Source organism: Narcine bancroftii, chromosome 3, assembly GCF_036971445.1.
Source record: "Narcine bancroftii isolate sNarBan1 chromosome 3, sNarBan1.hap1, whole genome shotgun sequence".
In the NCBI taxonomy this organism is placed as follows: Eukaryota; Metazoa; Chordata; class Chondrichthyes; order Torpediniformes; family Narcinidae; genus Narcine; species Narcine bancroftii.
The window spans coordinates 245,443,237-245,466,157 of NC_091471.1; the positions used below are offsets into that span (position 1 = coordinate 245,443,237).

The 22,921-nt window shown below is 42.3% G+C and overlaps 2 protein-coding genes across 6 annotated transcripts in view; both read right to left on the reverse strand.

Moving 5' to 3' along the window:
• Positions 1-13,059, reverse strand: part of LOC138756442 (uncharacterized) — a 31,918-nt gene extending 18,859 nt beyond the window's left edge. For both annotated transcript variants that reach the window (XM_069922935.1, XM_069922934.1), the window contains exon 1: positions 12,843-13,059. In XM_069922935.1, the coding sequence (XP_069779036.1) occupies positions 12,843-12,963 (121 nt within the window). In that variant the 5' untranslated portion in view covers positions 12,964-13,059. The remainder of the gene's footprint in view (positions 1-12,842) is intronic.
• Positions 13,060-17,076: 4,017 nt separating this feature from the next.
• Positions 17,077-22,921, reverse strand: part of LOC138758445 (ras GTPase-activating protein nGAP-like) — an 84,635-nt gene continuing 78,790 nt past the window's right edge. For all 4 annotated transcript variants that reach the window (XM_069927361.1, XM_069927362.1, XM_069927363.1 and 1 more), the window contains 3 exons: positions 22,670-22,842; positions 20,732-20,807; positions 17,077-18,748 (listed from right to left, as the gene is read on the reverse strand). In XM_069927361.1, the coding sequence (XP_069783462.1) occupies positions 18,518-18,748; positions 20,732-20,807; positions 22,670-22,842 (480 nt within the window). In that variant the 3' untranslated portion in view covers positions 17,077-18,517. The remainder of the gene's footprint in view (positions 18,749-20,731; positions 20,808-22,669; positions 22,843-22,921) is intronic.

Below are 22,921 nucleotides of genomic sequence, written 5' to 3' on the forward strand. Positions count from 1 at the left end.
TTACCACCCCTTTCCCTTCCCTCCCTGCAACTTGCTGCATTCATATGACATCTTAAATGATATTATTAATGTTGATTGTATTTATATTGCTTGATATGTGGCATTTGGTCAGATTTTAATATACTTTATAAATAATAAATATAGAGAGTGCAGAGAAGGTTCACGAGAATGTTGACAGGATTTCAGGGTCTGAGTTACAGGGAAAGGTTGTGCAGACTGGGGCTTTTTTCTCTGGAGCGTAGAAGATTGAGAGGGGACTTGATAGAGGTGTTTAAGATTTTAAAAGGGACAGACAGAGTAAATGTGGATAGGCTTTTTCAATTAAGAAAGGGGGAGATTCAAACTAGAGGACATGGTTTAAGATTGAAGGGGGAAAATTATAAGGGGAACATGAGGGGAAATTTCTTTACGCAGAGGGTGGTGGGGATGTGGAATGAGCTTCCGGCAGATGTGGTCGAGGCGGGATCATTGGTTACATTTAAGGAAAGACTGGATCGTTACATGGATAGGAGGGGACTAGAGGGGTATGGACCAGGTGCTGGTCAGTGGGACTAGGAGGGTGGGGATTTGCTACGGCATGGACTAGTAGGGCCGAACTGGCCTGTTCTGTGCTGTAAGTGGTTATATGGTTATATGGTTATATGGTTACTTTTGTTTTGAAGAGATCTGGGCTGTGCAGTTCGGCGAATCACTGTTTTTTCTCCATCAAGAAAGGTTGTGTCTGGATTCAGATGTGAGAATGGGAAGTGGACAGCTGAGGCAATGCCGGTGTTCATTGTCCATCTGTAATTACCCCATAACTGAGGAGATAGTGAATGGCCGATCACACTGCTGGGTTTGGAGTTCCACAGAGGCTAGTTTCAATGGTAGATCTTAAATTAATTGCGTTTGTGAACCACGCACTTTATAATAATCTGATAGTTTTATAGTTATTCATGCTGATCTTTTTTATTGCATTATTTGAATTTGAATTTTCCAGCTGATGTGCAATTTGAACTGACATCTATGGTCCAAAATGCTGGCTGACAAAAAAACAAGGTATATGCATTTATTTTTCCTTTTAGCACAGATATAACATTTCAGATACGATGCAAAACAGATATGCACTGAAATAGATAACAGAGGTTCAAATAAATATCATAACACCAGATGTCTTTGGTTAACCAACAGATCGCAAGATACACAGCAGCAATTGACTAAGGTAGAACTTCCCAAAACTCAAAACTTCAGCTACTTTGTCCACCAATACCCCTGAGTGGATAGCCCTGAAAAAAGTAGTGGATACAGCCCAGGTCATCACAGGCAAAACTCTCCCCACCTTCGAGAACATCAACAGGGAATGCTGCCATCGGAGGGCAACAACAATCATCAAAGACCCTCACCACCCAGCACACTGCTGCCATCAGGAAAGAGGTGTCGGGGTCACAAGACTCACACCCACCAGGTTCAGGAACAGCTTCTCCCCACTCCACCATCAGACTCCTCGACCACACACTCAGTCAGGGGCTCATTTAAGGACTCTTACTTTTGCACTTTATTGATTTTTTTTTCTCTCTTTGGTTTACATTTTATTAAACATGTATCTTCTTGAGTACAGTGTTTTTTTACACCACCAATAAGTAGTAATTCTGCCTCACCTACAGGAAAAAGAATCTCAGGGTTGTATGTGATGTCATGTATGTAATCTGATAATAAATCTGAACTTTGAAAGACCAGGGAAGCAAATGCTTAGGAAGCATTTGCACAGAAGCTCGATTTCTGGTTGTACACCATCCTGACTTGGATCTATACCATTCTTTCTTCATCACCTCTTCTTCAAGGAGAACAAATCAAGGAACTTCAAGGAACCATCAAGGATCTAACTCCCTATCAACCAGCACTTTCCCTTAATGGATTGTGACAGTTTCAAGTTATAGTGGCAATTTATATCAAGTGTGGGAATGTTATAGTGGCAATGTAAGAACAGGCACAATTTATAGAGAATGTGGGAATGTTATAGCGGCATTAAAAGAACGCGCACAATTTATAGCAAGCGTGGGAATGCTATAGCAGCAATAAAAGAATGCACACAATTTATATTGAGCATGTGAATGTTATAGTGGCAATGAAGCAACACGCACAACTTATAGTGGCCATGGGAAATGGGTACATACAAAATGGAAAAATTTGAAATTTTGAATTTGGGTTTATCTCTTTGTCCTCAGTGCCATGGTATTCTGAGAAACAGGATATTCTGGTTAGGGTACTGCACCTTATGATATTAATTGCCCAGATCCATTCCCTGAGGGAGGAGATTAACATATCAAGTGGCTCTGATCTGAGACAACATTAGGATGATTCTACCCTTTGGCATCTGTTTAATCATCCTCAATACATCAAATTACACAATAAATTTTTCAATTCCACACTAGCTTTAACAAATAGGGGTTCATTTAAAGGAGGGCTTTTTAAATCATGACAGAATTAAAATCCTGCTTAAGACTTTGATTTATTTTAATGAATTCCTTGCCAAAGGTTGTTAATGTATTCTAAATATTATGTACCTTACTTTAGAAAAAAAGCCTCTAAAAATGCATAATGGGCGATTGATGGGGAAGTTGAATGGGTGTAAATCATGGGAGATTAACTGTGGCCAATAGTGGGATTAGGAAATGTACTTTATCTCATGCTCAAAATTCATAGTAGACAATTTTACTAACTACTAATATATTTACACTCTATAAAATAACACTCCCCTTTATAATTCTTCAAAAACAAAAAAACCCACCCCTCAATAAACAAAAAATCTTTTTTTTTTAAACCCAAAAAATATTAAATAAAGCCACCCAAAGGTAGTAACACTCTAAAAATCTGGGTGTGGTAAGCCCACTAGTGGTACATGACAGTCAAAGCTTTCAGTGTCATCCACCTCCCCAGCCATATACATATTCATTATGTAATTAATAACAATTAAATATAGTAAATATATTCAACCCAATAATTCCAAGCCCAATGATTGTTCCGGATCTTCAATGTCAAGAAGACTTTGTGTCAGCTCTTCTTCCTTTCCATTCTTACCATTCTTACCATACCCATTCCCGTTTTCATTTCCATTTCTGTTTACCCTCCTCTTAGGAGACGATGGTGAAGACCGCCCATTTCTTCTCAATTCTGACAATGAATTAGCAAAAACCAAGACATCGTGATCGTTCTCAAAAAATTGAGATTGAAAGTTTCCGTAAAAAACCTTCAAAATTGCAGGATAACAAAAAACAAACTTATAGCCCTTTTGCCATAAGACATCTTTAGGCGAATTAAATTCCCGTCGTCTTCTAATAACCTCTTGACTCAAATCGGCATTAAAAAAAACACTATTATTTTGAATCATCAACGGGGATTGACTCTGCCGCGCTTTCTGTACCTCCATTTGTAAAATCATTTCTCTAGCTTGATATTTCAAACAACGAATCAAGACCGCCCTCGGTGTTTGTCCTGGAAGTGTTTTTTTCCTTGACGCTCGATGGGCCCGATCCAGTTCCAAACCTTTAGGAAAAAGCTCTTTACCCGGTACCTCTGGGATCCAATGCTTAAAATGTTTTATTGGATCAGAACCTTCAAAGTCCTCTGGAAGACCAACTAGTTTCATATTATTTCTCTGGCTTTGATTTTCCAAAGAATCAATCTTCTTCAATAAATCCCTTCTTTGAACTCCCCAATCTACAAAAGAACCTTCCACTTTTTCTATTTTTTTCTTTTTTGCATTCCACCTGATTTTGACACTCAGAAAAGGCTGTTTCAATTTTTTTTAAATTATCTTGTACAATATCAACAGATTTTTTACATTTGTTTATATCATTCTTAACTACAGTCATTTCTTGTTTCATATTGACATTTCTTCACACAAAATATTAATTTTTGTTTTCACCTCCATAAATCCTTGGGTCATTTGAGTTGACATTTCTTTTGACATATTATCCATTTGGGAAGCAATCCCTTCCAAAACAGTGAACACTGAGTCCAATCCAGGATCCATAGCCACTTTTTGAGGTCTACCTTCTTTAATTGCAGACTCCTCCTCCTGGACAAATTCCAATAAGGTAAGTTCCTCTTCTCCTTCAGTCACCATAGGTCCTTTGATTGTGATGCCCACACTTTCTCCAAAAGGTCACAGATCCGGGATGCTCCGCGCATGCCCGGCAGAACTGCCAGACACGCAGGAGCATCCTCCGACACTACACTGTGCATCCCCAGGCCACCCAGCAATGTCGCAGGGTCACGGGCCCCTTTGTCAGTCGGGCCATCCATGCGCACGGCTTCATGTGCATGCGGGTCGGCTATGACTGAACTCACCAGGTCAAGCGACCGGGGTCAAGCTTGAATGGACAGGAGTCCTCTGAGGCTTGGAGGCTCCCAACAACGACTCCGTGAATTCAACTGTACAGGTAGGCCTCAGATTATCTACACTTTTATATGGAAATTTCTTCTGAAATTGAGTTTTAGATTTCTTCACGTTGGTAGCCGTGTTATTCAAAAAACTGTAAATATTATTTTTAACCACTTTTATACTTTTTAAAATTGGGTATTTAATAATCCAGCTGGGGAAAGGTGGAACACAAGTCTTTCTTCTATGCCATCTTGCCACACCCCCCCCCCCTTCATCTCATGCCCCAAGTAAATGCAAATTTCCCTTGTGTGTTAGAATGTAGAATATATATATGCCTGTCCCGCATCGGACTTGTCAGCCACAAACGAGCCTGCAGCTGACGTGGACTTTTTACCTCCTCCATAAATCTTCGTCCGCGAAGCCAAGCCAAAGAAGAAATATATATGTGGTATATGTGTGTGCACGGTATACAAAAACTTTTCTCAGTTTATGAATTTCTGTGCATTATATGTATGTGCGTATTACATGAGTGAGAATATGGTATATTTATTTTGGCACATTCCATGATCTTTTAATGTTGGGGAAGGAATTTTCAGTGTGCTCTTGAGAGGTCACCGTTTTGCTACTAATGCCATGACTGGATTCTGGAAGGTATTTAATTTTGTAATTTAGCTTTCATTTTGAGATACCACAGAGTTACAGCCCCATTTGGCCCACGCCACCCAAATACATCCTTGTGACCAATTAACCTACTAATCCCATACATCTTTGGATTTAGCTAAAAGAGTATCTGACAGTGTGGTCAGATCGTATCCAAACAGGAAGGAAGAGCTCGATGTGGAGCCAAGGGTGAAACTGACATTGCAAAAAAAATAAGATACAAATAAGCAAAATTATAAAATATTGAAGAATAACAACTTTCTTTGAATACCGATCATATATTGCATTTGATTTGAGTTTTTCTCCTTTACTCTTTTCGTCTTCTTTTTTTTTGCATTTTTAGAGGCTTTTTTTTCTAAAATAAGGTACATAATATTCAGAATACAGTTTATGGATATGATTTTCACTCTATGTATGTTAGTGTCCTACAGAATGTCCTATTTAGATTGTGTAACTGTCCATCTCATCTTATTGAATTATTAGGCAGAAGCCTAATCACCTGAAATCACTGGAGATTTTCTTGGAAACTAAGTGGGCTCAGCTCCAGTCAGTACTTGGAGGGGAGACCGCCCAAGGTCACCAGGTACTGTGGGTTTCTGTGAGGGACCCTGGACAAAGTGGCGACTCTCTGTCTGCCTTAAGGTAGAAACAAGTTAAAGAATTTCATGTATATTACATTCTAACTTTGCCTGTGTCTTTTTAGTTTAAGTGTAAAATCAGTAAAAATATTTAAAGAAAAAGAATAACAACACGATGTTGTTAACAAAAAGAGATACCCACTAGACAATGATACAGTTTGCAATGATGCGAGAATACAGAAAGCTGCAGAAGGTAGCAAACATAGCCAGGTCTGTTACATGTGCCGATATCCCATCCATTAAAGATGCGAAGGGAGCCTGCCAAGAGGGCAGCAAGCATCATAAAGAATTCCAATCATCCTGATCACTGCCTGAAGACCAGGACCTCAAGGCTCAGGAACAGTTTCTTCCCAGCACCCTTCAGGCTCCGATGCCACAAGAGGCTGTAGCGCCTCAAGAGGATGCAGTGCTTGTAGCGTCACTTTTTATTCTTGCACTATGGTAACTGAATCTATCTCTTTTCAATTTAATTTAATGTATACCATGGTTATGTTTTCCCATGAAGTACCTGTTCGGCTTCAGAAAGAATTTCAGTGTTGAAGTGCCAGTTGATGAAGTAGACAAAGACGATGTGGTCAAACAATAATCATGGCTTTTATTAGCAGAAACTCATGGTACAATAATGAAAGACAATAGGTGCATATACAGTTATATCCAAGGGGAGTGTCCTTAACAGTAGAGATAATGCACAGCCAATGTTAGTACAGCAAGGCTCGCCAGAGGGGAGACAGGCAGCTTGGCAGACATTCACCACAAGTGTATACATACATTGTACAATGTATATGACAGCAAACTCATTATCAAAAACATGCCGAGGGGTGGAAACAGAGGGATCTAAACAGCGGGGTTGATGAGTGGTTTTCAAACTTTTTCTTCCTGCTCACATCCCACCTTCAGCAATCCCTTATTAATCACAGAGGACCCATGGCATAGGGATTACTGAAGGTGGGATATGAGTGGAAAGGAAAAAAAGTTGAAAACCACTGTTTTAACCATACATAATAGTCTCGTTATGTGCATGGTTTCAGAACTCCAAATGACAATTTTTGTCATGCAAAATATTTTGGTAACAATTGGGTCTTGAGCAGTGGTTCTCAACTTTCCCTTCCCACTCACGTCCCACCTTAACTAATCCCTTATTAATCACAGAGCACCGATGGCATAGGGATTACTTGAGGTGGGATGTGAGTGGAAAGAAAAAGTTTGAAAACCACTGTGGTAGATCATTTGGGTGTAATTGGGCAGTACAGGCTTGTGGGCTGAAAGGGCCTGTTGCCGTGCTGTAGGTCTAAATTAAATTTTTTTTCAAGTATAACAGTTCTGGACGAGAATTATTTCAGAGATGCTTCTGGCATCAAGGGAGAGATGCTTGAAGTTGTAGAGGCATGTGTAGTCTTTATAAATAAGAATGTGCCTTTAAAAATTGTTGGACTGTTGTACCAGCACTGCACTTTACTTGAGCATATGAACTAATTATCATTTTGTAGCCTCAGCGAGATTAAGTTCAGATTTCAGATTTATTGTCAGAGTACATACATGACATCACATACAAGTCTGAGATTCCTTTTACCTGTGAGCCAGGCACAATTTGTACTCAATGAAAGAAACATGTACAAATGAGAGGTGTGTAAACATAGAATGAGTGCAAACAAAGTGACTGCAATACAGAAAATAAATATTCAATAATAAATCATGTGTGGAGTCCTTAAATGAGTCCCTAATTGAGTTTGTCATTGAGGAGTCTAATGGTGGAAGGGGAGCAGCTATTCCTGAACCTGGTGGTGTGAGTCTTTTGGCACCGACACCTCTTGCCCAATGGCAGCAGCGAGAGACAGAGCATGTGGTGGGTGGTGTGGATCTTTGATGATTGCTGCTGCTCTCCAACGGCAGCGATTGCTGTAGATGTTCTCAATGGTGGGGAAGGTTTGGTCTGTGATGCCCTGGGCTTTGTCTACTGTCTTTTGCTGGGCTTTGTGCTCAGGGGTATGGGTGTGTGGTGAATGTCTGCCAAGCTGTCTGTCTCCCCTCTGGCGAGCCTTGCTGTACTAACATTGGCTGTGCATTATCTCTACTGTTAAGGACACTCCCCTTGGATATAACTGTGTATGCACCTATTGTCTTTCATTATTATACCATGAGTTTCTGCTAATAAAAGCCATGATTATTGTTTGACCACATCGTCTTTGTCTACTTCATCAACTGGCACTTCAGGGTGTTCCCATACTGGATTGTAATGCAGCTGGTCAGCACACTTTCCACCACACCTCTGTAGAACTTTGCCAAGGTGCTGCCTCAAATATTATTTAGTTAAAAACACTCAAAGATGTTTTCAATGTCTTCTTTGAAGGTGAAATCTTCATTGGTGTCACAGGGCGAGTGGCTGGCATCAAAGAGGAGGTAGTTGCAGGTTGGGAGAAGCCTGGCTCCTTTGCAAATCCTGCACTTATTCAGTTCAAAAGGACTATGTTCGAAAGAGGAGAGGGGTATTTAATTACTGGAGGAGATTTCTTCAAAAGGAGATCGGGGAAATCCAAATGCAGTAAAACCCACGGTATCTGGTACCGATGGGGATTGATAGATGTCGGATAAGCGTATTTACCAGTTGCTAAATTGAGATTGCTTGTGTGTGATAGATGAACTAACTGCTAGGAGATGCCAATTTTAAACTTTTGATTCCTTTATCTATTTTTTTTGTGATTTTTTTTGCCGGTTTCTCGAGGCTGCTGGTGCCTTGAATTCTAGATAGCAGGGATTTTACCGTAAGTACTGTCCAAAGGTTCAACGTGATAAACACCGGAGGTGTTAGCCTTGTGGCCCAGCCACATTGATCTGCCAACCCACTGGGTCTTGTCCTACCCTTAGCTTTCCCCTTTACTATCCATTCCCCATCTCCCATCATTCCTTTCAGGACCCTGTCGACCTCAAGGTCAAATATGACAGATTGATAGATGTTGCTCGTTTCAGTGACTTGTGACATTCAAGCCATCAGGTCAGACCTGTGTCTTGAATCTCACTTAACTCTATGTCCCAACCCTTTTCCCACAGCCTTATTTGTATGTTTATTTTGTGAATTACCTTCTGAAAGTTCCCCTGTCCCAAGTCAAAAATGTAACACCCTCGGGACCATTGGATTTTAGATTAGTTCTGGAATTTAGATAATGTTTACATGCAGGTTTTGAAAGAACAGAGTCACAGTTAGACAGCATTACTACAGTGACACTGGGTTTGCATCTGGTACTGTCTGTAAGAAGGTTGTACGTTTTGCCCGTGACCTGCGTAGGTTTCCTCTGGGTGTTCCAGTATCCTCCCCTTTTTCAGTACAGGCGGGAGTTGCAGGTTAATTGGGTGTAATTGGACAGCAAGGGCTAGTGGGCCGAAAGGGCTTGTTACCGTGCTGTATGTTTACACTTTAAAAAATACTTACTTCATGTGCAAAATTGGTTGAAGTTATCACAGGGATGGTACAGGGCAACTCAAGGCAGGACAGGTGGAGTTCATTCATGGGCCCAAGATGGCGGCTCCTACTGTGATCAGCACCGGCCTCGAGGGGTTGCAGACTCTAGGGAAGCAGGGCACCAGAAAACAGGTAGACCCACCACCCCCCCCCCACCCCGTTCGGGAAGAGGCACAGGCGATGACCTATGGGACCGTGAATTGGTGGCGGACCAGCAAGGGGTTCTGAGGCTGAAGAACACACAGGCAGTGGGCTGTGGTGACTTTAGGAACCCACGTAGGCTGCAGGCGACTGCAGTCAAGGGACACACATCAGGCTACGTACTGCTGGAGACTGGCTGATAGTGATTCTTTGACTGCCTTACAGCGGACTAAAGGACATTTCATCTTATATATTTTCTCTTTTATTACATGACAATGAAAAAAATAATCTTGAATCTTCTGGCCCAGGAGCCTGTGTTGCCCAAATTCACCAAATGACCTACAAACCTTGTAGGTTTTCGAGGGTGGAACGAAACCAGAGCAAATCACAGCAAACACTGGGGGAAATGTACAAACTCCTTATAGACAGTGCCAGATTCGAAGCCAGGTCACTGGCACTGAATTTTCTAACATTAAAGGACAAAGACCAAATTTAATGCAATTCAATATCAATGGAATACTTCTGGGTTTTAGGCAGATAGATTTTAACCTGCTTCCGCTCTCTGGTCTGCACAGATTAACACTGACCAAAGTTCTGCACCACTCTTCTTCCCAATTAATTTTTTTTGTCAATCATTTTAAAAACTTTCTCCCCATCTGACAACAGAGACGGTCCCAGTACGACGAGCCTCTCCCCATCAAGTGGGACAGAAACCAAGTCTTTTATGAAATAAAGGCACAAATCCTGAAAGCTGCAGGTCAAGGCAGCATTCCGTGGGAAGAGCAGTGGGAGTTAATGTTTCAATAGCAAAACCCGGCTTCTTGTTCCACAGATGACGCCTGGCTTTCCAGATTTTATTGCAGTATTTCAGCATCTGCAGTTTTAATTCACAGCCATTTGATAAGTCCTGAAATGGATGCATTACTGTAGAGGCAGTGCTGCCACTGATGTGGACTCGAGAGAGCGAGTAGTGGAGACACAGGGCTGCTCTACAAGGTCCAACTGGCCGGTTGTGATCCCGATGGTTCCATACAGGCCTGCTAGAGGAGCTGACCGTGCTTTTTTTTTAACCACTGAATGGCAGCGTTTGTGCTATGCAGAGGACTGTGAAGGGTTGCATACTCTGGACAGCAGTGGATTGTGTAGGGCGCCAGAAACATGGGTATCTCACCCACTGGGTAGGAGAAGCCTGGGAGATAACCCTACAGGAAGGTGACTGAAGGACTTATACAGGCTAGTGGTGGTCCACAGGGCTTGGTGTGATGGAAGCTTCTTTTTATGTTTCAGATTATGGAATGAATGAATGGGGGATAGACAGAGTAGATGTGAATAGGCTCTTCCCATTGAGGGTAGGTGAGATTGGAACAAGGGGTCATGTTAAGGGTTAGGGGGAAAAAGTTTAGCAGTAACATGAGAGGAAGCTTCTTCACTCGGAGAAGTTGTGGCTGAGCGGAATGACCTTCCAGAAGAGGTGGTTATAGCAGGGTCAATTTTGTCATGAGCACAGGATGTGAGGGGATTGGAGGATTATAGACAGGGACCAGGTTGGTGGGTCTAGTGGAGTTCATTTAAATTGGTGCAGACTAGAGGGGCCAAATGGCCTGTTTCTGTACTGTAATTGTTATATGGTTATATAGGAGGAGGAACAGGTAAACAGGTAGTGCTGTGGAAAAGTTGGAGATGGGCAGAGGAGTGGTAAATGAAATACAATGTCAGAAAGTGTATGGTCATTCACTTTGGTAGAAGAAATAAAAAGCAGACAATTTTCTAAATGGGGTGAAAATTGAAAATATCCAGATACAAAGGGACCTGAGAGTTCATGTTCAGGACACCCTGAAGATAAACTTGCATGTTGAGTCCTTGCTGGCATTCAAGAGGAATAGAATATAAAAGTAATGTTGAGGCTTCATAAGGCACTGGTGAGACCTTGCACAATTCTGTGAGCAGATTTGGGCTTCTCATTTAAGAAATGATGTGCTAACGTTGGAGAGGGTTTAGAGGAGGTTCACAAGGATGATTCCAGGATTGAAAGGGTTTTCATATGAGGAGTGTTTAATGGATTTTGACTTGAATTCGTTGGAATTTGTGAGAATGATGGCGGATCTTATTGAAACATTTTGAATGTTGAAAAGCATGGACAGAACAGACGTAGAAAAGTTGTTTCCCACGGTGGGAAAGCCTTGGACAAAAGGGCACAACTTCAGGATTGAAGGGTGTCTACTTCAAGCCAGAGGGTGGTAAATCTGTGGAATTTTTTCCCCAGGGGGTTGTAGTCAAATCAGGTCATTGAGATGTTCTTGATTAGCCAGGGTCCTAACAGGTATGGGGAGAAGGGCAGGGAATGGGGCTGAATGGGGGATAGGATCAGATGATAATTGAATGGTGGGGGCTGAAAAGCCGATTTCTGCTCCTATGCCTTGTATCCTTATGGCCTTTTAGGCTGCAGGCTGTTGGCAGCGTGTTCAAAGGACTCACGGCAGTCCAGAGGCCGCTGGAAACTGGCTCATGGGAACCAGGTATCAGAAACGAGATTAGAGAGGGTGCTAAAGGCAAGAAAGGCTCCCGAAGGGCCGAGGGCTTCCTGATCATGTCGGAGGTTTGGGTCTGGAGCTCGGGTGGCCGATGAATCTGCATGGTTGCAGAGGCTGCGGTTGGTGAATCCACGGACACTCAGTGTCTCCAAAGGGGCTCTCTTTTGTTTTCTCATATTTTATGGGGCGCCGGGCTACGCTAATGTTGACTCTTTGCCTTAGAGCAGGCAAAGCTGAATATCGTGTATAAGTATATTTTTTTGGTGTTATTTACATGGCAATAAAAGGATCAAATGTTGAATGCAGCATCCTGGGATGCAAACCGCTTTGTAAACTACTCCTGTTTATCTTTTTAAACTAATTTTATTGGTGTTTATATTATACATTATAAATACTTAAATAGTACAGTTATATATTATTCAAAATAAAATAACTGATAAACTATAAGATAACTGATAATCTGATATTAGACATAGTTTGAGAATATGAGCAGTTTTGTGAATTTCAGCTATTCACAAATAGCCCTATTATATCCAATCACTTTTTTTCCATCTTCTTTACAAGATATCACCTTTAATGACTGGCTCAGATTGGGTATTAAATGTTTTAAACACCTTTTTTTAATTCTAAACAATTTTGCTCCCTTTGAACAATTGGTGGTAAAATTTTAACTGACCAAACACATCTTTTTTTTAGATATTTACAAGTTAGACATTTTGTTCAATCTCAGATCCCTCTGGCTTTCTGTGGATTCCTGAGGCAAACATTCTTGATGCACAACTTTCGCATAAAGGTTTAATATCTTATATTTATAAAATTTGCTTGATTTAAGGACAGCCTCATTAATTAAAATCAAGAATGATTGGGAACACGATTTGAATCTTTCATTCTGGGATGAGGTGTGGGACCCTATTTGTAATCTGACTAATGTGACCTCCTTTTGTTCACGACACTGTTTGTTGCAATTGAAAGTGGTCTATAGAGTACACGTCTAAAGTGAAATTGTCTCGTTTTTATTCAGGTATAAATCCTCTATGTGGTGAATGATTCCTTACCTCGTTTCCCTTGGTGATCTGTGCTGTGCCGCTGGTGACTGCAGAAGTTACTGTATACATTTTCGATCTCTCTGCTCCTGTGGACAACCTGGAAGTTGGTGTAAGTTGGATTATAAGCCATGCTTCTAGGCAGACAAGTCTAGCTCAGCACGGCCGTAGAAAGAGAACCTCCAGCCATCAACAGCACTTGAGAAGATGATTTGGGGTTAAGTCTGACTTGAAGAACAGGTAGGCAGGGTGTTACTATAATTAATTTTATTCGTCAGTCAGATTTTACTGTGAAGGCACTCTAGTTCTGAGCTGGGGCGGTGGAGAGCTGATGTTATCTTCCACACTTCCTCTGGTTATCTGAATGACGTACCAGAAAGATATTTTTTTTAAAGTAGTGGAGTTGATGTTAGAAAAGATCAAACTGTGCCTCTGCTTTTAATAAAATCACAAAAATGCTGGAGGAGATCAGCAGGCCACACAGTGCCCATGAGAGGTAAAGATAAATAGCCATCGTTACAGGCCTGAGCCCTTGATACCTTGGCGAAGGGCTCAGGCCAAAAATGTTGGTTATATAATCCTATGGATGCTGAGAGACTTGCTGAGCTCCTCCTGCATTTTTGTGTAGTTACTACTGTGACAGAGTATATAGATATGTTTTTTGGAGATAAACTGGCAAAGGTTTGTTAGAGTAGGTCAGATACAAACACTTTAAAACAGATCTTATTTTAAATACTAGAGCTCTGCCCCATCCATTCCCAGTGTAAAATGAAGTGTCATGCTTAACGTTAGGGCCACATAGGATAAAGCTCAGATCTTTGACAGCTGCAAGACATGATAAAATATTACATACATGTTTCTACTCTTACATCCATAAAAGTTTTATATAATTATTAAAAAATACACATCTAAAGTAAAATTACCTCCTTTTGAATGATGTGAGTTATTCTCCTTATCTATTTCTTTCTTAGTTTTTTTGTCGTTTCTTTTGCTATTTAGGGGGGATAAGTGGTTTGGAATTTGGTTCAGGGGAGGGGTAAGGTTTGGACGGTTAGGGTAATTAAGGGGGTTTTTGCTTTAGGATTTCTTGTAGTTTCTTTTAAGTTTTTTCTCGGTAACCAAGAATGTTTATGATAATTTGTTAATATTTCAATTACACAATTGTGGTTATTACTTGGTTTTCAATAAATAAAATAGATTTTTAAAATGAATGTAGTTTTTAAAATAACAATTTATATTAGTTCCAATCACCAAAAAGTACGCATACGCCACCAGGGTGAGAAACAGCTTCTTCCTACGGGCAGTGAGAATGCCGAACTGCTTAATACTAACCATCTGGGACGCTCATATTCATGAAACAATATATATTTATTTATTTGTATACTGTATGTGAATACTTGTCCTGCATGTGTACTGTTTGTCTGTGCATGTGTTATGACTGGTTGCGTATCTGCACATTTTTGCACCGAGGATCAGAGAACACTGTCTCGTCAGATGACAATAAATTTGACTTGACGTCCCTCAAGCCATTTCATGCTGATGCCCCCTCATTGATCCATACCCTGGCAAGATTCAGCCCGCTGGTCCATTCTCCCTCCCGGCCTAATGATTGCTCTCCTCATAACCCTGCCCCTGCCTCAATCTCCACCACCCCCCCCAACCCCCCCGGCAACGTCTGCTGCGGTGCTGTGCCCAAGGTGAGCACAATGCCTTTGAGAAGATGGCTCTGAGCATGTGAATAAAATGCCCCATGATGTGAGACAGCAATGTGAGCATTTTTAATTACAAGTGCAAGGCCTCACCCTGTTCACATTTGTCCCTTCCTCCCCGTTAATGTGCAAGGATTATCCTTGGTGCACGATCCCTTGGCTCTGCAGGCTGAGAATACGTCTCCAAAAGGGGCCTTTCACAAAACAAGTGCATTTCATCCACACCACACAGCTTTAACTTGAAGATTTAGACACTTTACAATTTCTGGACATTGTCTATTTGTTGCTGTAGGTTGCATTAATTGAAGAAAAATTGTGCAGATTGACATCATATTTTGAGTATCTATTTGAGAAGCCATGCTGATGTCAGAAATGCTTCATTCGGGGGCCAGGTTTGGTAAAGTATGTGCATTTTCTGTTCTTGTTCACTCTCACAAGATGGTGGCTGCAGGTATCACCACACAAAATGGTGGCCATTGCATGTGACATCACAAGATGGAGACACGTGTTGTCCATACAAGGTGGAGACACGAATCATCATTTGACATCACATTAACCAGTTTACCTATCTCGGCTGCACCATTTCATCAGATGCAAGGATCGACAATGAGATAGACAACAGACTCGCCAAGACAAATAGCGCCTTTGGAAGACTACACAAAAGAGTCTGGAAAAACAACCAATTGAAAAACCTCACAAAGATAAGCGTATACAGAGCCGTTGTCATACTCACACTCCTGTTCGGCTCCGAATCATGGGTCCTCTACCGGCATCACCTACGGCTCCTAGAACACTTCCACCAGCGTTGTTTCCGCTCCATCCTCAACATTCATTGGAGCGACTTCATCCCTAACATCGAAGTACTCGAGATAGCAGAGGCCGACAGCATCGACGCTGTTGAAGATCCAACTGCGCTGGGTAGGTCACGTCTCCAGAATGGAGGACCATCGCCTTCCCAAGATTGTGTTATATGGCGAGCTCTCCACTGGCCATCGTATCAGAGGTGCACCAAAGAAGAGGTACAAGGACTGCCTAAAGAAATCTCTTGGTGCCTGCCACATTGACCACCGCCAGTGGGCTGATATCGCCTCAAACCGTGCATTTTGGCGCCTTACAATTCAGCAGACAGCAGCCTCCTTTGAAGAAGACCGCAGAGCCCACCTCACTGACAAAAGACAAAGGAGGAAAAACCCAACACCCAACCCCAACCAACCAATTTTCCCCTGCAACTGCTGCAACCGTGTCTGCCTGTCCCGCATCGGACTTGTCAGCCACAAACGAGCCTGCAGCTGACGTGGACATTTACCCCTCCATAAATCTTCATCCATGAAGCCAAGCCAAAGAAAAGAAGATTGGCTCACACCTCGTCACTTCATGCTGCCATTTCTGGATTCCAACACAAACTTGTGAGCAGACAAGATCACTTCATAACATGGTCATCACCTCTGAACATATCCATCGCCATTCATCATTTCTATCTGGCCACTGTGCTTTCACAACTCCTGTATTCCTCCATGTTCTTTGCACACCTTACATTGAAACATCTCATCCATCCACAGGTTTAATTGCAAAACCCACTGGCAGCCACTGCCCCAGCTGAAGTCCGAAAGAACTTAAACACAGAACATAACAGCACACCACAGCACAGGTCCTTCTGCCTTTGATGTTGTGCCGACCTCTATAAACCTACTCAACAATCCAAACCTTCCCCACCTCACTTCCTTAACACTGTATTTTTATGACATCCATGTCCCTATTGTACCACCCTAGGCAATGCATTCCAGGCACCCAGTGTTCTCTGTGTAATCACCTCTCATCACCTTGAAAAGATGTGTTTTCTACTCTCACCACAAGGAAAAAAGGTGCTGGCTGTCCACCCTATCGATTCCTCTCCTAATCTTTCAGACCTCTATTAAATCACCTCTCATCCTTCTTCTCTCCAAAAAGCCCAAGCTCTGCTAGCCTTGCCTCATTCTCCAATCCAAATAGCATCCTGGTAAATCCCCTTTGCACCCTCTCCAAACCTTCTACATCCTTCCTGTAATGAGATGAATAGAAGTGAACATAATATTCCAAGTCTGGTCTAACCAGAGTTTTTTTAGAGCTGCAACATTGCCTCACGACTCTTGAAATCAATCCCATGACTAACCAAACATAATCCTTCTCAATTATCCTATCAACCTGTGAAACAACCTTGAGAGATCTATGGAGTCCAAGGTCCCTCTAAGCTCTGAAAATTCCAACTTCCCATCTCTTGTTCCCATTTTAAGACTCCACCTCAATCCTTTAGCCTACTTTCATGTCTGTTAATTCACTGGCAAGTCTTTTGTAAGACAACTGCAAAGTATTTAGGAGCACGTTAGAACATGATGTGAGGTTTAATTGACGGAACTCTTATTCTTTCTGTGTTGCAAACCGGGTGAATGAAAGGGTTTGTGACCTTTCTTAAATCCATGTTGCAAAATGAACAGTATCATTCTAATTCAGTACAAAGAAACAATCAAACAGAGAACCTCATTAATCAAAAGCAAAATGTGTTCTATTTCAGTCATTTTTAAGATTTTTAATCACCAAACTATTATACAAAAATATAAAAATTTTACATTGAATCTGTTTACAAAATAATTTCCTTTCCAAAATGACATCCTTTTCGACTTTTGCTTTTAAAACACACATCAAAATATCTTTGGTCAGTTTTGACATTCCTTTATTGCTACTGGCTTAATAGTGAACGTAATTTCACATGGAGTACTGTGGTTCAAGACATACATAAGTAATAAATGATCCGAGAGCCAAATTTATTTAAAAAAACACTATTTACAGCCAGACATATTGCATCAATGTCCTCCCTTGATTTAAGCTGGTCAGAATGTTGCTGAGAATTTTAAAGGTCTACGCAATAGCACTTTGAGTGATGTGAGTACGTGTTCATTATTCCAGCAGGACGCATCTCACATGACATGCTGATATGTGGAATGATGTGGCATTAAAAGTAATGAGCTGAATCAGGAACTTAAATTTGCAAATCCCTTAATTTGATTCTCAAAGGGTTCAATGTGAGGAGGGTGGGACTGTTTCTGAGGTGCAGTTGTTGGGGAGCTCCATGTATGCTGAACCTCAAATTGGGACCCCATTTTTAAGCCCTACCAATAACTGCTAGCCCCCTCTCCCAAAGCCCTGACAGCAAAGGAGTTTGACAACCTGGTCCATGTTTGTCCATGGCCTCGTGCAATTGTCAATCCGTGGGAGTCTGCTACTGCATTTGGTAGTCCCGTTGTGGACTACGTCAGGGAGACTGGGAGATCACTTCGTCGAGGTCCTTCGCTCTGTCCACATCAATGACCACTGGAAGATCCCAGTGGTCGACCATTTCAATGCCCATGCCTACGTATCTGTCCATGACCTCATGCACTGCCAAGCCAGGGCCACCCATCAAGTGGAGGAGTCCACACCTCATATTCCGCCTGGGCTCTCTCCAGCCAGGTGGTTTCAGCTAGACCACTCCCTGCTCTCCCTCTCTTCCCTGTCCCTCTGTCCTCTTTGCCCCATGTCTCCTCCCTCCATTTACAGAGCCCTTCCCCCTCCCCCTGCTTAGTGGTATGCCCTCCATCCCTTATCCACCTATTCGCTATTAGCCTGTGGGGCTGTGCTCCTCCCCCTGCCCCTCGCTCTACTAATTTGATCAGGCACCTGCCTACATTTTGCTCAAGTCCAAAACATTGGTTACGTCTCTTTATATCTGCTACGTAAAGTCCAGTTTGACCTGCTGAGTTTCTCCAACATTGTGCTTTTACTTCAACCATGGTCCCTGCAGACTCTCGTGTTCTACTCCATAAAAATGTCCAATGCTCAGATTTCAAACATAATAAAAAATCTCTGAAAAAGTAACCAGAAAAAAAATTATAAATATACATTTATTTTTCTTTGAAATGTCCTTTAGTCGGGGCGAAGCCACAGTCCAGGGGTTGAAGTAAGTTCTTAAACACTTCCATTCTCCACTGGGCCATTCTCCACAATCTGAGGCTCAGAGGGATCTGGCTGTGCTTTGGGATCAGGTAGGGAAGGGGGGCTGGGGCTGGTTGGAGCTTTGTCTGAGGTCCCTGCAGAAGTGACCTGGCTGGAGATTGTGGCCATCTGGGTGTCCCTCACCTTGTTGACAGCATCCAATAACTCTGTGTACCGCTTCTCCATAGAAAGAAGGTGATTTTCCTGCAATGAAGCATTTAAATTAAATTTTAAATTTAGACATACAGCCTTTCGACCCATGAGCCTGTGCTGCCAAATTACACCCAAATGACCTACAAACCCTGGTATGTTTTTGAAATGTGGGAGGAAATAGAGGAAACCTACTCAAGCATGGGGAGGACATACAATTCAAACCCAGGTCCTGATCGCTTACACAGTAACAGCGTGGCACTATCTACTACACTAACCATTATGGCCTGGTTAAACATCATGAGGGTAGAAACTTCAGCTGTCCATTTCCCTCCAGGGATGCTGCCTGACCTGCTGAGTTCCTCCAGCCATTCGTCTTATGTCAAGATCTTTTTTTAAATAAACATTCGGGCCGGTACTGGGCCTGCAACTTTTCAAAAGATACATAAAAGATCTGGAAGAGGGGACAGAGTGAAGTGCATCTAAGTTTGCTGATGACACAAAATTGAGTGGGAAAGCAAAATGTGCGGAGGATACAGAGAGTCCTCAGAGAGATATAGATAGGATAAATGAGTGGGCAAGGGTCTTGCAGATGGAGTGCAATGTTCATAAATGCAAGATTATTCACGTTGGAAGCAAAAATGGAAGATCAGATTATTACTTAATGGCAAGCGATTGCAGCATGCTTCTATGAAGAAGAACTTGGGAGCACTAGAGCATGAATTGCAAACGGTTAGTTTGCAGGTGTAGAGGCTATCAAGAAGGCCTTCAGTGCTAGAGGGACTGAGTTTAGGAGCAGGGAGGTTTTGCTGCAACTGTACAAGGTACTGGCGAGGCTGCATTTTAGAATACCGCGTGCAGCTCTCGTCTCCTTATTTGAGGAAGGATGTACTGGCCCTGGCGGTGCAGAGAAGGTTCACCAGGCTGATTCCAGACATGAGGTGGTTAGCATATGAGGAAAGATTGAATCAACTGGGACTGCACTTGCTGGAATTCAGAAGAATGAGTGGGCGGGGATCATAGAAATGTATAAAAGGAATAGGTAAGAAAGACAGAGGTTAAGTTTTTGCCAATGGTAAGTGAGACGAGAACTAGGGGGCATAACCTCTAGATCCAGGGGAATAAATTTAGGATGGAGATGAGGAGGAACTGCTTTTCCCAGAAGTTGGAGAATCTGTAGAATTCGCTGCTCATTGAAGCAGAAGAGAGGACCTCAATAAATATATTTCAGACAAGATTGGATATTTTTTTTGCATAGTCAGGAAATTAAGGGATAAGGGTGGAGATGAGTCTATCATTAGATCAGTCATGATCACGTTGAATGGCGGATGGCCGACTCCTCCTCTATTAAGTTCTTATCTGATTCACAAATGGCCTGGAGAGAAAGGAAGGACATTCTGCTGTTCTTGTCCAACCTCTAGGGGATACATGATTTCCCATCCTTACCCCAAAAATCTTTAGAGCAATGTGATTGTCTCTCAACTGCCCTTGAGGTGTTACATACCCAGTTGAAGACATTTGAAGAGTGATAATCTCTCAGCTTGCCAACAACACTGACATCCAATAAAAAAATACAACAAGAATACGATACAAGCCCACAGCAAGAGGCTGGAGAGCTTTCAACATGTCAGGAAGCACTCATGGGAAGAAATGTGACTCCGTTTTTCACATCAGGTCCCTTTAACAAGACTCACAACTGTTTATTTCAGAGAAATGATCGGTGTTTCTCTGGAATGCAGCCTCGTGGGAGAACCATTCAAGTAAATGGATTGGTTAGCTCACCGATCTATAGATGAGTGTAATTCCACCAAGAGGGGGTCAAATAGTCCTCTCCTGCATAGTGTTTTTTCATTTTAACAACACAGAACAGTACCGGCTCATGAAATTGACACTGCTCAAGGACACCCAATTAACCTCCTGGAGGACTCAGGGAGAACGTACAAACTCCTTACAGACAGCAGTAGATTCGAACCCGGGTCGCTGGCCGGGCCGCCTCTGTGGTTCGATTAGCAAAGAGCAGGTGGGCACGTTACTTACCAAACACTTAATCTTCTGCTGGCTCTGCGCAGCAATTTCACTGTCCTTCTTCCTTCCTTCTTCGATTGCTTCGAGCCTGGAGGCGGATACAACAGTTCGAAGGGTTATCGGGCTACAGTGTGGTCAATGCAGAGGTCCACAGGACACAGTCGAGTAGCCCTTCGCAGTGGGGGATATACGGCCCACAGAAGGGGCCACAGCACATTTGGGGGGGGGGGGCATGAAATGAAATCATTAAAAAAAATTTATGTAGGAGAGAAGAACAGAAGATACCAACTAAATGACTGCTTCACAGGGAAGGGGCCCATAAACTTTGAGCAGAATCCAAAGGAGGCCACAGCCAGCAAAAGGTTGCGAATGGCTGTGGTAGAGAAAGACAGAAGAAAAAGTGCTAGAGTATTCAGAAGGCCAGACCACTGAAGGTGTCATTCACAATCACAATCTCAATCTGACATTTGCCCTCTGACACTTGTGCCTGGCTTTCAGTCAAGAGGTATGCTAGATCCATAGCCAATGGAGTTCTTTGAATGGTGGTACCTGAATGAAATGTGGCAGCCAGCTTCTGCACAGCAAGATCCCGCAAGCAACAAGGTGAAAAAGGCCTGATCGGTTTTACTGATGAACATGGGGTAAGAAACAGGCATTTCACCAGAGGCACATCCCTTGGTCTACGTTGGAACTTTGCCCAATGCTTGCTAGTCTATACTTGTGGAGCCAGAGAGCCGTTAAGCAAAAAAACAGACCCTTCAGCCCATTAAGACCATTCCAACCTTCTTCCCTATCCACATGAATCCCATTTTCTTGCATTTATGACGACCAAATATCACAAATGCTTGACAGAATTGGTTTGATCGTGTTTCAATGTTCATTTAATGATCTGGATGATAATGCAGTAAATTGGATCAGCAAGTTTGCAGACAACACTAAGATTGGAGGTGTTGTGGACAGTGAAGAGGGTTTTCAAAGTTTGTATAGGGATCTGGATCAGCTGGAAAATGGGCTGAAAAATGGCTGATGGAATTTAATGCAGACAAGCGTGAAAAGCATTTTGAAAGGACAAACCAAGAAAGGACATACATGATAATGGTAGCACACTGAGGAGTGCAGTAGAACAGAGGGATCTGGGAATATAGATACATAATTCCCTAAAAGTGCTCTCACAGGTGGATAGGGTTGCAAAGAGAACTTTTGGAACATTGGCCTCCATAAATCAAAGTACTGAGTATAGGAGTTGGGATGTTAAGGTAAAGTTGTATAAGACATTGGTGAGGCCAAATTTGGAGAATTGTGGGCAGTTTTGGTCACCTAACTATAGGAAAGACATCAATAAGATAGAAAGAATGCAAAGATTTACTAAGATGTTGCCTGGATTTCAGGAACTAAGTTACAGGGAAAGGTGAAACAGGTTAGGACTTTATTCCCTGGAGTGTAGAAGAATGAGGGGAGATTTGATGGAAGTATTTAAAATTAAGACAGAGTAAACGTAGATAGGCTTTTTTCACTGAGTGTAGGTGAGATACAAACTAGAGGACATGGGTTAAGAATGTAAGGGGAAAACTTTAAGGGGAACATGAGGGGGAAACTTCTTCACACAGTGAGTGGTGGAATTGTGGAATGAGCTGCCGGCTGAAGTGGTGAATGCAGGCTCAGCTTTAACATTTAAGAAGAATTTGGACAGATATGTGGATGAGAGAGGCATGGAGGTCTATGGACTGGGTGCAAGTCAGTGGAACTACACAAAAAAAATGGTTTGGCACAGACTTGAAGGGCTGAAGGGGCCTGTTTCTTTGCTGTAAATGTTCTATGGTTCTACATTGGTAAACACAGACAGCCTAGTCAACAGATGGAGGCAGCAGTTAAGATTGGTTCAAAAAACTACTTTAGGACATCATGAAATGTTGGCAAATGCACACAAGTTGATCTTTATTCTTCCCTTACCTACTGGTCAGGTTTGTTATCACTTTGTCCCTTTCCTCGATTTCCTCTTTCTGCTTCTCCTCAGTCTCCTGAAGAGTTTGCTCAGCTTGTTCCGTGATGCAGTTTTTCAGCTCCTTCAGCTCCCGGCTGATCAACCCCATGGTCTCCTGCAGACTGGCTATGTCTTGCTCATGCTGTGTGAGGGTCATGGGGGGGGGGGGGGGGGGGGGGGGGGAGCAGAAGAGATGGTACTTATTTCCTCATCTGACATGA